The sequence below is a fragment of the Carlito syrichta genome, unplaced genomic scaffold (genome assembly GCF_000164805.1).
Source record: "Carlito syrichta isolate Samal-C Ts95f unplaced genomic scaffold, Tarsius_syrichta-2.0.1 Scaffold304658, whole genome shotgun sequence".
Lineage (NCBI taxonomy): Eukaryota > Metazoa > Chordata > Mammalia > Primates > Tarsiidae > Carlito > Carlito syrichta.
Window position 1 is genome coordinate 57858 of NW_007248754.1, and position 14063 is coordinate 71920.

The 14063-nt window shown below is 39.1% G+C and overlaps 2 protein-coding genes across 2 annotated transcripts in view; both read right to left on the reverse strand.

The window, feature by feature from the left end:
- LOC103262917 (lamina-associated polypeptide 2, isoforms beta/gamma-like) overlaps positions 1–9704 on the reverse strand; it is a 19563-nt gene extending 9859 nt beyond the window's left edge. Inside the window, exons 1-3 of the mRNA XM_021713665.1 lie at positions 9583–9704; positions 8240–8398; positions 1475–1572 (exon numbers count right to left, since the gene is read on the reverse strand). The gene's annotated coding sequence lies outside the window, so the exon portion shown is untranslated. The remainder of the gene's footprint in view (positions 1–1474; positions 1573–8239; positions 8399–9582) is intronic.
- LOC110595832 (lamina-associated polypeptide 2-like) overlaps positions 4512–14063 on the reverse strand; it is a 12523-nt gene continuing 2971 nt past the window's right edge. The window contains exons 3-5 of the mRNA XM_021713664.1: positions 9583–9709; positions 8240–8398; positions 4512–7264 (exon numbers count right to left, since the gene is read on the reverse strand). Coding sequence (XP_021569339.1) covers positions 5757–7264; positions 8240–8398; positions 9583–9709 — 1794 coding nt within the window. The 3' untranslated portion in view covers positions 4512–5756. The remainder of the gene's footprint in view (positions 7265–8239; positions 8399–9582; positions 9710–14063) is intronic.

The following is a 14063-nucleotide window of genomic DNA, read 5'->3' on the forward strand; positions in this document are numbered from 1 at the left end:
GCACTCCAGTCTGGGCGACAGAGTGAGACTCCAACTCAAAAAAAAAAAATAATAATAATCCAGGCATGGTAACATGTGCCTGTAGTTCCAGCTACTTGGAAGGCTAAGGCGGAAAGATTGCCTGAGCCCAGCAGGTCGAGGCTGTGGAGAGCCATTGATTGTGCCACTGCACTCCAGTCTGAGCAACAGAAACCCTGACTTGGGGCAAAAGGGAAAAAGAAAAAAAAGGCTGGAGGATGTGGGTGAAGGTGAAATTAAACTAGTAACACACCAGTGGTAACTTTCGAGCACCTGTGACTCTCCCCAGTCTTCTCCAATGTCCGCTCTGCCTGCTGTCTCCTAAACCCACACTCTTTTTTGACTATCTTGCCCCTCAGCTTGGATTCCCCAACTCAAACAACTACCCCTGAAACCATCTTTAATGCCATCCCTCCTTTCAGCCTACTATCTCTTGCTAGCACCATATCATCTTGCCTTCATACTCTGGACCAAAATTCTCCATGCTGTTTCAGTGTCCTTCAAAAGGTTTTCATAATTTATTTTGCTCAGTTATTTCCTTACTCTTCAGTATGCCCCTAAAGTTCTTTGTTAGCAATACTAGATAAAAGGGCAACAAAATATTTACTCGCGTATTTGGCTCCACAGTCAACAAAATCTTAATTCATTCAATGCTCTACACATTATCCAGAACCACCAAGCTCATCTCTAACAAATAGTTCTAAAATTCAACTTATCTGTATCAAATGAAGAAAGGAACCTGGCTTTAAAACAAAACAAAACAAAACTTCTGCTGAGGATCTGATTTTAAAATGCCAAACGAGAGACGAAAAAATAGCCAACTAGACAAATCTTCTAGTCTGTCTTATAAAGCACCAGCCAAGTCAATGCTAGATAAGGGTCAATAATTTGTTTTCTATAACAATGTATCCATTTATATCTATGCTTATTTATTTTCCCCTTAGTTTCCTTTTGAAAAATGGAACCATCTCTCACAATAAAAAAGGTAAATTTTACTTAAAATAAGGAAAGAAAACTGTCATCTTAGGACCAGACTAACCTCAGAGTTGGAAAAGTCACAGAAGACAGGCTAAAATAAAAGTAAAAAATTTAGAGACAAAGACACAAATCTAAAACCCTTCCTCTGCCTTTTAAAGAAACTGTATCAAAAGTGCTTAGGCATTTCCACCTTTTAAAACTTTTCTCTCAAAAAGCAGTATAACTAGCTTTGACCTATACTGAGCACAGAATCAAATACAAACGAGACGTTAACACTTTTCAGCAGGCACAGGTTACACTATTGACAAACTCCCAAAGTTTAGATTCTTAGTGCCATTTAACTAACAACGGAATTAACAGTGCAGTGTTGAGTAGATGCTATGTGGGTGTAAACCTCAAATAAAGGCTAAAACAGACTGATCAGTGTTGTCAGCCGCTTACTTACACCTGTACATGGTGATCAAAGAACTAGAGATACCTGATTGTGCTCAACTCTTCTTTGCTTGAGTGTTACTGGAGTCTTTGCTCTGCCCTTTAGAGGTTCTCTCTTCTCAAGCTTGAGCTCTATTTTAGAGTCTGGAAATAACATCGGAGAAACCATTACTCTCTGAAACGCACAATAAGTCATGATATTATCCTAATATATTACTTTGGAGCCCTAATTTTAGGCTCATTAATAGGTAAAACAAGTTTGAGTCTGCCTATCGGTAATCCCCCGACAGACCAAAATGGCTTAACTGCAATTTACCTTAGAAACGTTTCTTTACCATTATTTTACTCCATTTTTATCACTCTACTCTATCAGCACTCTTCCCTACCTATTCTCCTTTCCATTTTCTGGAATAGCTTTAAACATAAAGTTAATTCAAAATTCTCCCATGGAGCATTTTCACTAAAAACAATTGAGACAAGGCAAAAGCATATTTAAAATACTTAGTTGCAGCAGGGCGCAGTGGCTCACATCTGTAATCCCAGCACTTTGAGAGGCAGAGGCAAGAGGGTTGCCTGAGCTCAGGAGTTGGAGACCAGCCTAAGCGATATGGTGAGACCTCTTCCCTACAATAAATCAAAAAATTAGCTGGGCATGGTGGGGTGAGGTGGAAGGATCACCTGAGCATGGCAGGTGCACTCCAGCTTGGGCGGAAGTGAGACTCCGATTCAAAAAATAAAAAAAAAGCATAGTTGCTACCACTATTTTATCTCTATAGTAAGTACACTGCTACTGTATGACCAAGGTTACCTTATTAAATTACAATTTGGAATATGGAAGAAAACTTAATGAAAAAGCTCACATGGTATCGAGCCTTTAAATTAATAACTGTCAATGATGCTAATAAGTTGAGTTACAAGTCTCTTCTTCCGATGGCCTGAACCCAGTGGGTCAAGGTTGTGGTGGTTGTGAGTGTGCCACTGCAGTCCAGCCTGTGAGACAGAGTGAGGTTCAAATATAAAGTCTTTCCTTCCTTTTTTGATGTAGTTACAAAGAACCTGGATAAGAATGAATCTTGTTCACAGAAAAGTACAACCAATTAGAGGTTGCTTCTCTTTTGCCTCCCTACAATAAAAATAACATTTGAAGAGAAGTCAGTACTTATATGTTACTTATCACAATCATGGTTATTAACTCAACAACTCAAAGATATGCATTTCTTTCTTTTTTTTGAGTCGGACTCACTGTTGCCCAGGCTGGAGTGCAGTGACATGCTCACAGTTACTGCAGCAGCAACTAATGTGCTGGGCTCAGGCGATCCTTCCTCCTCAGTTCGGTTCCAAGTAGCTGGAACTACAGGCGTGTGCCACCATGCCCGGCTAAGTTTTCAATGATTTATTGTAGAGACGACGTCTCGCCAGGTTGCCCAGGGTGGTCCTGAACCCCTGGGCTCAGGCAATCCTATTGCTTCAGCCTCCCAAAATGCTGGCCCGGCTAAAGACACAAATTTCTAACAGGTTTCAATATTCCATTCTCCTTGTCTTGATTTGATCACCATTTAAAGATCTAGATTTTTTTTTTTTAACTGATAAAAATTCTGGCTAACATTCCTCTTTTTGAGGACATTTATCATATCATAGCAAAATGAGTAAGTCAGTTATTCTAAAACTTCTACCAAAAAATTAAGTTCGATTACTTTCTTACGAGACAGGAATAGAGTCAATTCTTAAACAAAACTTAGTTTTGTATGAACTCAATGTAGTTGTGCTAAAAAGTAGCCAAGACAGTCATGTGTCTTCCTAACTCTACAGTATAATACTAGTTAGTCCAGAATCTACTTGCAGATTTGTCCCAAAAACAAACCAAACCAAACAACAGTGACCTTTACCAAGTTAGTTCAAACAGTTCACTCTTTAGGATTAAGCTATCAATTTCATCCCCCATCTCCCCAGTACTTCTATTAATGGATCTATCACTATTTCTATATTTGGTACACCCTTAGTAATACAAATCTTTTTTTATGCTTTGTTAACTCAGAATCTAAAAACTAGAAAGCACAAAACAAGAAACCCATTATTAGTTTAGCAGAAATTGATAGACAATAAGGTATCTGGTTACAGATTAAGTCCTTACAAATTTAGATCCCAACAGCCAATAAGAACATGGCCCTCTAGCTGGGCTCGGTGGTTCAGCCTGTAATCCCACGCCTTTGGGAGGCTGAGGTGAGTGGATTGCCTGAGCCCGTGGGTTCGAGACCCGCCTGGGCAGGAGAGACCTCATCTCTACAATAAAAAAAAAAAAAATTAGCCGGGAGTGGTAGCGCACGCCTGTAATTCTGGCTACTCAGAAGGCTGAGGTGGCAGGATCGCTGGAGCCCAGCAGGTCGAGGCTGCGTGGCCGGGAGCGGCCACTGCACTCCAGTCTGGGCGACAGAGTGAGACTCCAACTCAAAAAAAAAAGAACATGGCCCTCTGGCAGGGCGTGGTGGCTCAAGTCTGCAATCCCAGCACTTTGGGAGGCTGAGGCGAGAGGACTGCCAGAAACCAGGGGTTCGAGACCAGACTGGGTAACTTGGCAAGACCTTGTCTCTACAATAAATCAAAAAAATTAGCTGGGCATGGTAGCGTGCTCCTGTAGTCCCGGCTACTTGGAAGGTTGAGGCGGAAGGATCGCCGGAGTCCAGCAGGTTGGTGCTGGGGTGGCCGTGGGCGTGCCACTGCACTCCAGCCTGGGCGACACAGTGAGACTCCAACTCAAAACAAAACAAACAAACAAATAAAAAAAGAGGGTCCTCGGCCACTGCCTTCGGCCCCCTCTCCTGCCTTGGGGAGATAAATCTCCTTTCTCTATAAATTTACTTTCTAAATAAACTATATTTTCTAATCTTAAAAACAAAACAAAACATGGTCTTCAAATAGAAGAAAAACCATACAATAATTAGAATATTTTCAATTATACCATTGAAATGTCAAGTGAGTTTCAATGATGAAATGGAAAAGGGATGTTTGTCCACAAATATTAAACTTCTTGCAACTCCAAGAATAAAGCACACATACAACATGTTTCTGGAAACCACACAAAACTGTTCAAATTTAACAACTTTATTGAATTTGCAGAAGCATTCTACAGTAATACATTTTTAAAAAAAAATCACATAGCACTCAGTAGGTACATGTATAGAAGACAAATAACAAATTATTCCCAGAAGGCTGCTAAGATGGACATGTGTAGTCTAAGAATATGGTAATGGCTAGAGAAGTACCCACGTATTTTCTTACACTTAAGTCCATTTTCCACAATAGCTCCACAGTTAGACTCTCTTATCTTACAATCATAGAAATAAGAGGGTAATACACTGCTTTATACAGACATACAAATACTGCGATATCATATACTTTCCTATGGCTTCAAAAAGGTAATAATTTAAATTTGCTTGTGGAGTCTAGATTATTAAGCCTAATCTTCTATGAAATACAACATACTTTGAAAACAAAGTATTATTTTTTAGAAAGCCCCATTTTTCCAGTTTCTAGTTCATGTGACAAGAGTGATACATTATGCCAGAATATCTATTATCAACTAAAGTGAGCTTCATGGATTGGTGGTCCATGAACTATTTGCTACCAGCCAATAAAGAGATGAGTCACTTTCTTCAGCACGTAAACCAATACACTGTTTTTACTATCAATAAAATAAATCCTGTCAGTGACTTTTAAAAAGTGTCTCTGGATATAAATTCTTGTGTATGCTTCTCTTGTATGTGTATCAGTAAGTCTGTAGACTGGTATTCTGAGTTGTGTTGATCTAGATTATTATGAATGATATTGCAGACATGGGTAAATACTCAAAACAAAGAAAAGCAAAAACATGAACAAGTTTCAGAAAGTCTTAGAAGTATCAAAAAGAACAAAATCATTGTTTTGAGTGTGTAATAAGTGTTTAATTCTATTCTAGATATATAGGAAAATGGATAGTATACTCTTAGAAAACAACGCAGAATACTTATATCTCCAGTTACTGGAATTTTCTTAGTTTTGAATAGGTAAAAGCATAAGTAACATAGGAACCAGTAAACTATTTAGAGACTATTATGTGATCTAGAAAGCTTTAAATTGTTTGTACCAGGCTTTCTGTCTATGCAAGTCTTTAAAAAAAAAAAAAAAGCAGTTATATACAAGCAATTACTTTTATTCTATAATTTGATAGGTATACTTAATATTTTGAAGTTAGTCCAGCCTGGAGACTAAAAAGTACAAAATAAAAGTACCTGAAATTCCTAGAAAAGCTCCTAAGATCCCCATATCAAAGACAAGAGAGATGTCTTTGTTCTTCACTTTTTATTTCCATGCTTTTTAATTACTTTATTTACTTCTCCTCCAAATAATGTTTCACCTTTAAAGGGAGTAACAGCAAGCTTATTCTTAGATGCTGGACTAATATTGCAATTCTTTAGCCAGAGATATCGACGACCTACAGTAGAATTTCCCATGGTATGGGCAGCCATCTTTACTTCATCAAATGAAGCTTCACAAATATACGAGGCTGCATCATACGTTTTGCTCAGAATCCCAAGTGCCTGGTGTGTACGACTGGGATCTGAGCTAAGAATCTGTGCAACCTGACTAATGTCTGCCTGCATAGCCTTAGCTACAAAGGCAGTGTGGGTTGCAACCCGCAATGCTGATGCTGCAGCTTCATACGCTCTACAGAATGCTGTGTCCAACTGTTTATCACAATTCTTGGTGGAGGCTGCCTGAACACCTGCTGGTGGAGTGGCTTCAGGAATAAACTCCAGGATTTCATCATCTACTTTTGGAACAGATAATATCTGTGTTGCCTCTCTGGAAGAAACTGGATATTTGCATGCCAATGAAGGCAGCTGCCTGTCAACTTGCTGCCACTCTTCTTTAATTACTTTCAAAATAGATTCATGGAAGGGAAAAGACAGCTCTGAGGCATCGATTTCATCACGCTGTGATTGCTTAGACACTTCTGTGCCTAAAGTAGTGAGTGAATGAGAGACAACAGTTTTGGCAAAAGGCATCATTTCAGATCCAGGTATATCCTGAAATGCCACAAAGGAACCAGAAGCCCTTTCCTCTACTATCTTCTCACTGAGTCTAGGCAATTTTCGTGGAGGAGACAGGGATTCAGTTTCTTGAAACTTAAACTGATCAATTTTCTTCCAAATGTTTTCTATATCCAGTGGGGGTGTGGAGTTAGAAGTCCCAGGCAAACTACTGACCCCAACCTGGACCAACAGAGAACTGACATAATCTCTGATTGCCTGAGCAAGTGGTGGAGAAATTTGGTGTGATCTTTCAGACTCCTCTAGTGCTCTTTTACTGGAGAAAATCGACTGATCTGAAATACGGGACCTCTCAGGACATAATGGTTGAATTCCACTTTTCTCTGTACTGTAAATACTTTCTACTGTGTCTTTACAGCAAGTAGTGGTGGTTTCTTTAACCAGAGAAGGAGAAGCTGCAGTAGAGACCAACCTGGCAGTGAGTTCATGCTGAGATGTCGAAGAGTTTTTCTCTAAACCACTATCATGACTAGACTTGGAGGACATAAACAAATGCCCTCCCGGTGCTAACTTCTGTGACTGTCCCCTACCAGGAAAGCTTGTAGCGATAAGAGGCTCCCTAGGTGGGTCTCCCTTAGAAGCATACACTTTCTTAGCTGCCTGTAGTTCAGTCCTGCCCAAAGGAGGACGGGTGGAGATTTCAGGAAAACAAATATCCTGAAAAAATCCACCAGAGGGAGTAGTTGGAAGTTCAGAAAAAGGAACAAAATCCCTAGTGGACTTCACTTTCTTGTGTTCTTTCTTCTTTCCTGTAGAGGCAAAAGAGGCAGGAAGTTTAAGCATTACTTATGTTTGAGTTGATTTTATTCTTTGCCTCTTTGCTAAAGATAGGGCTGTTGAAGAAAAAGACTATATTTCAAATTCTGGACAACCAATTAGCCAGGCTGTGCCCTGGCAGGCAATACTTATGCAGCTATAAGTAATTTGGGTCAAATTAAATAAACACAAATTAACAAGTCGTATGAATTAAGTTTACAAAACTCAAATTATAGTAATTTTAAAAAGAGTATTCATTTCATGGACTACTCTCAAAAATATAATGGTCAAATTTTCTTGATAGTAGATAGTCTAATAACATGGTCAAAATATTTGCTTTAAAGTTACCTTGAAACCAGATGACCTAACAAAAACTGTAACTATTTAAATGCCTATCAATAGAGAACAGAGAAAATATGTCATATTTAAATGCTACCACTATATATTAATTATGAAAAATAAACAAATGTAATAAATCAATAAGATTAGATCTAAAAAATAGATTGTGGAGTAAGAAAAACCAAACGGTAAAATTTAGCGTATCAGTTTTACAGATTTTTTAAAAGCACAAAACATATCATGTGTTAGATATATATATCTAAAAATATAAAACACGAACTGGAAAGATAAGCATCAAAGTAATGATAGTGGTTGCATCTATGGAGTTGACAGTGAAATAAGAGTGCCTTTATTTGTAATACTTTATTCTCTTAGAAAAATGAGATTCGAGACAATAAAGACAAAGTGGCAATTTAAGGTGATGGAAAATGAGACTAATTTTTGTTTCTTAGAATTCTCCACAAAAAAGTATTTAAATCAAATTACTTCTAGAATTACTCTAGGATGCAAACAAAAATTACACATATCTTGTCAAGATTCTTATAAATTTTACCTTCTTCATGGTCACTGTATTTTACAAATCTGAAAAAAAAGTACAGACGTTTAACTAACATCGCTGAACATTTTACCTTCTTCGTTGTCACTGTATCTGTCAGAATCATTACTTCCATTCTGCCTCGTATTTTCTGCTGAAGAAGAAACTGTTGGCAGAGGAGTAGAAGATCTTGATTCTGTTCCTTGTTCTCTCAGTTTCAACAGCTTTTTCTCATACAGCTTCCTGGTTGTTCCTGAGTTAAGGCAGAACTTATGTGAGTGCTTGGATCGCCTTATTTAAGGTCCACCACAGACAGTATCTTCAGCGACTTTTTAAACTCACTTTCACCCTTTCCTTTTCTAGCCTCAAGTGCTTAAACTATACAACAGACTCTTTTCCACAACAGGTGTTTTTCTGGGGTTTTAACATGTGACTACAAAAATGTTTCTTTTAGTAGCATGAATGACATAATAGATTGATAGAGGTCTTCCTACAGATTACCTACTGAAGGGCCACATATAACTGAGAATTTTTGATGGAAATCTTGGACTAATATGTTTTCTTCAATACTAAGTAATAGTACTTGCTTACGTAGAAAAATCATTTTTGTAAACAGATTGTATCCTTCAGAAGAATAACTATGATTAAAGCCCCACAACTCTTAAGAGATTAAGATGCCTATAATTAGCCATTCAGTTATGGGGAAAAGTTTTTACATCACATTTAAATGTAACAACTTTGGAGTTAAAATGACCTTTTATGGAACACATATTATAAACAGAAACTACAAAACAAAATTGATTACAAATTCTTAGCGCATTTTAAAATCGATGCTAGCTTAAAATCAGAATAGCTTTCATTTCATTACGTTTTCATTGTTTTATACTGCTAACTTTATGGCTCTCCTTAATTTCTGTATGATGAGCAAAATGACAATGAATATTTCTTAGAAACAACACGTATCTGGAAATGTTCTATTAGTCTTAAGGTGAACAGTTAATACAACTATATAATCAACATATAGTTTAGTATATGTTGATATAGACAGTATTTTTCTGTGTCCCCTTTTGGAATTTTAAATGCCAAATCTAAAAAGGGTATTATATATCTCTTGGTAGTTATATTAAGAGGTTCCTTATTACCTATTTGGAAGCAATGTATAAATTAAAACAAAATATTCTACATCCTTGTTTGCAACTATACCTATAGCAAAACCCACAAACGTCACGTTCACAATTTTACACAACTTAGAAGATCAAAGTGGCTTTTTCTCAAATTGAGGTTCTTGCCAAGGTCCTCCAAAACTAAGTTATAATCATCACCACCAGATTAGTGAAAACCGGTCCCCAGAGCCAAACTAATAGCTGGGCAAGTAGGGAAAACAATTTGCATGTGAAAGTGGGGAAAAATATTGCATGTGAAGTTTTATCAACTTACCCACAATGGGACCAGGATTCACTCCGTATTTCACAAGCTGATCCAAAAGATCTTCGTTTGTGAGCTCTGTTACATCTAGATCATCTTTGTCTTCTAGTCTGGGTTTATCTGTTTTCTTTGTGGCTTTCTGCAAACAAAGTCTAGTTATCATCTTCACATGAATCAAAAAGTGTTCACCCACTAGCTAAACAATGCTCTGTATACGATACACATGCAAATTCACCCCCAAGCAGATTTATAATAATGTTTGGCAATTTGAATAAATTAAAAGCAATCCATCATTTGAGAAAACGTTCTAAGTTTAGCTGTAAATAGCCAAGCAAGTAACTCAATTTTTAAAGACATTACTATTAATTAAAAGTCAATTTCTGATTACTTATCTATAGTAAGGCCATCAAAAAGTCAACAGTGCCAGGTGTGGTGGCTCATGTGTGTAATGCCAGAATTTGGGAGGCCAAGGGAGAAGGATTGCTTGAGCCCAGGAGTTCAAGACCAGCCTGGACAACATAGTGAGACCTCACTTCTACAAAAACAAAAAAAAAAACCAACCAAGTGTGGTGGCATGTGCCTGTAGTCCCACCTACTCAAAAGGCTGAGGCTGAGGAAGAAGGATCACCAGAGCCCAGGAGGTCAAGACTACAGTGGGCTGTGACTGTGGCACTGTACTCCAGCGTAGGTGACAGAATGAGACACACACACACACAAAGAGCAAATAAATAGTAAAACTAATTAACTTTGGATAACATCATATATCTGTATAATAATGAATTTTGTTTTCTTTAAAGTAACCAAAAATTGTATTCCATTTCTTAAAGCATATAACTTCTGATGCTAAGGGAGACAGATCAGCATGAAAGTTGCCAGACGGGGTTAAAAAATCTTCATCCCGGCCAGGTGTAGTGGCTCATGCCTGTAATCCTAGCATTTGGGAAGGCTGGAGAATTGCTTCATACCAGAAGTTCAAAACATCTTGAAAAAACAACAACAAAAACAAAAAACAAAAGTTTCACCCAGAAGATGAATACAATTTACTATTTTTTTTTTTTGAGTCAGAGTCTGTCACCCAGGCTGAAGTGCAGTGGCACGCTCACGGCCATGGCAGCCTTGACCTGCTAGGCTCAGGCGATCCTTCCTCCTCAGCCTTCCAAGTAGCTGAACTATAGGGGTGACACCAGGCTAGTTTTTAAAACTTACTATAGAGACAAGGTCTTGCCAAGTTGCCCAAGCCAGTCTTGAACCCCTAGGCTCAGGCAATTCTCTCACCTCTGCCTCCCAAAGTGCTGGGATTATAGGCGCGAGCCAACACACCCGGATACCATTTAATTTTTGATAATTCAAAAGTTTAAATTAATTCAGGAAAGTTTAAGACTTTACTATAAACCTTTATACTTAGTTGTATGCAAAAATGAGTTCTTTTAAACATATGAAGACTTATGGGGCATAGGAGAACTTAAGAAGGCTCTCCAGCCGGGCTCGGTGGCTCAGCCTGTAATCCCGCGCTTTGGGAGGCTGAGGTGAGTGGACTGCCTGAGCCCGTGGGTTCGAGACCTGCCTGGGCAACTTGGCGAGACCTCATCTCCACAATAAATCAAAAAATTTAGCCGGGCGTGGTAGCGCGCGCCTGTGGTTCCAGCTACTCGGGAAGTTGAGGTGGAAGGATCGCTGGAGCCCAGCAGGTCGAGGCTGCGGTGGCCGGGAGTGGCCACTGCACTCCAGTCTGGGTGACAGAGTGAGACTCCAACTCAAAAAAAAAATAATAAAATAAAAAATAAATAAAAGATGTTGCTACTCATCCTACAGTCAGAAGCCAAAAAACTCCCCCAAATATAGCTGCCAATACAAGCAATGCCAACGCAAGAGAAATATTTAATAGAAGAAGAAGATGGCTGTGAAAAGTACTCTTAGGAGGCTTTAACACACATCTATTGCACTGACCTAGAATTATCAGGCTTGAATCTTGAAGCAACCCACACCACAATGTCAAAATAGTTGCCCAGAGTCTAAGAGTTCTATTTTTAAAGACTTGAATTCTTGAAAGATTTATTTTAATGGGACCCAATCCTGTGTTAGTGACCTACTAAAGTTTTCCAAAAAGTGTAGTCAGGTGGGGGGAGAAATCCCATAACATAAGGAAAATATTTTATTTGACATAAACACGAAAACAGAAAAACAATCTGGCTCAATGACTTGCAGATAATCCCGCCCATCATAAGAGCGTTCAACAAAACATACAGCAATTTCTACTTTTCGTGCCGGCCAGAGGCTTCCAAGAAATCTTCTTGGGCACTCCCCACGTTCCACATAACAACTGTTACTGCCTATTTGTACAGTACCTACTTTTGGGGGGGTCAGTCTCACTCTGTCGCCCAGGTTGGAGTTGCTGGGCTCTGGCAACCCTTCAGCTTCAGTCTTCCAAGTGGCTGGAACTACAGGCATGCACCACCAGGCCTGGCTAATTTTTTTTTTTTTAAGAGTAGAAACACAGTCTAGTCAAGCTACTCAGGCTGGTCTCGAACTCCTGGGCTCAGTACATACTTCATCTTCTCCAAACAGTTAACTCCTTGAGCAACAGTCCCCAAGTCTGGCTTGTTATCAAAGCCTAACTCTTCTGAAAGTTACCGCTATTTTAAAAGGTCTTAGTCATTCTGATCCTGAATCTCAGGCCTGAGAATCTATATTTTGTTCATTTGTTTTGAGTTGGAGTTTTACTCTGTCACCCAGGCTGGAGTGCAGTGGCACACTCATGGTCACCTTAGTGTTGACCTGCTGGGCTCTGGTGATCCTTCTGCCTCAGCCTTCCAAGTAGTTGGAACTATAGGCATGCGCCATCACACCCGACTAATTTTTTATTTATTGTAGAGATGAGATCTCACCAAGTTGCCTGGGCTGGTCTTGAACCCACGGACTCACGCAATCCATTCACCCCAGCCTCCCAAATTGCTGGTATTACAGGCTGAGCCACAGAGCCTGGCCTAGACTTTAATAGTTAATATTTTGGGGGGTAGAGACAAGGTATTACTAAATTGCCCAAGCTGGTCTCGAACTCCTGGGCTCAAGCAATCTTCCCACCTCAGCCTCCTAAAGTGCTGGGATTACAGGCATGAGCCACCATGTCCAGCCAAGAACAGCAAATTTAATAAGAATAAAAATTGGGAGATAGGTGGTATGCTGTACATGATTAGTAGATTCAATCAGGAAGCAAGAACCATTAGTTGTACTGAATTCTGCCTCCAGATAGCTTTGCCGCTTTAAATAAATCACTTAATCTCTTATTTTCAGTAAAAACACCAAAACCGAGTGTCCACTCTTGTACCTGGCATTGTTCTCCAGTTTCTTCCCAGCTACCCGATAATCTGCCTTTTTCACCCACGAGCTACTCTAATTTCTTTAGTCTCTACTTTTAGTATCAAAGATACTCAACCAAACAATAATTATAAAATAGATGATATCGAGCACTTGTGTGTTGAATTGTATTCTAAGGGTCTTTGTATTCACTTACAGAATACTAAAAATCTATGATACTAATACCCTCATTTTACAATTGAGGAAAAATGAGGTCCAAGACTGCACTTAGCATACAGATTTTTATACGTCATTTTCACATACGTACCTCACCCATTTCCAAAAACTGTAATTTAGAAACTTTGCATTGTATCTTGTATTGCCTTGGCATTAAATAAAGACAAAAATTCAGAAATCACATGTTGTAACTGGTATCACCTACTGGGTGGGCATGAAACACTTCACATACGCGGCCGGATTTTATTCCTGTATTTCAAGTGAAGATGGAGGACCTGAGAGGCAATGTCCACTGTCCAAAGTCATCTCAACAAGCAGAAGACCTCTCAAATTCTTAAGTCCCTGTACTTAACACCTTTTAGAGTATGGTGGTCAATCTGTCATTTAATTAACATTTCTTCTTAAAAATTCATAATTCATCAGAACACTCAAGAATGTTATGCTCCACTAGATTCAAACAGCCATACCTCATGCTCTGCACCTTAAAACAAAAAGGCAGATTCCGACTCTGTGCTTATTTTTGTGCTCACAATCTAGATAATTTCAACACCCCAAAATACTGGTATCACCGAGATGCATAAAACAAAAGCTTAGAAACAAGAAAACAAAGCCCAACTAAAAATTTTAACAAAGTCTTGTCACATCATCAAGAGAATTCCTCCTTTAATTAAACATTCCTTCCCAGGCTGAGGTGAGAAGAATGCCTGAGCCCACGGGTTCGAGACCAGCCTAGGCAACTCGGCAAGACCTCCTCTCTACAACAAATAAAAACATCAGCTGGACGTGGTGGTGTGCGCCTGCAGGTCCAGCTACTTGGAAGGCGAGTTGGAAGGACTGCCTGAGCCCAGCAGGTTGAGGCTGCGGGGGCCGTGAGTGCATGCCACTGCATTCTAGCCTGGGCAACAGTGAGACTCCAACACACACACACACACACACACACACACACACACACACACCAACAC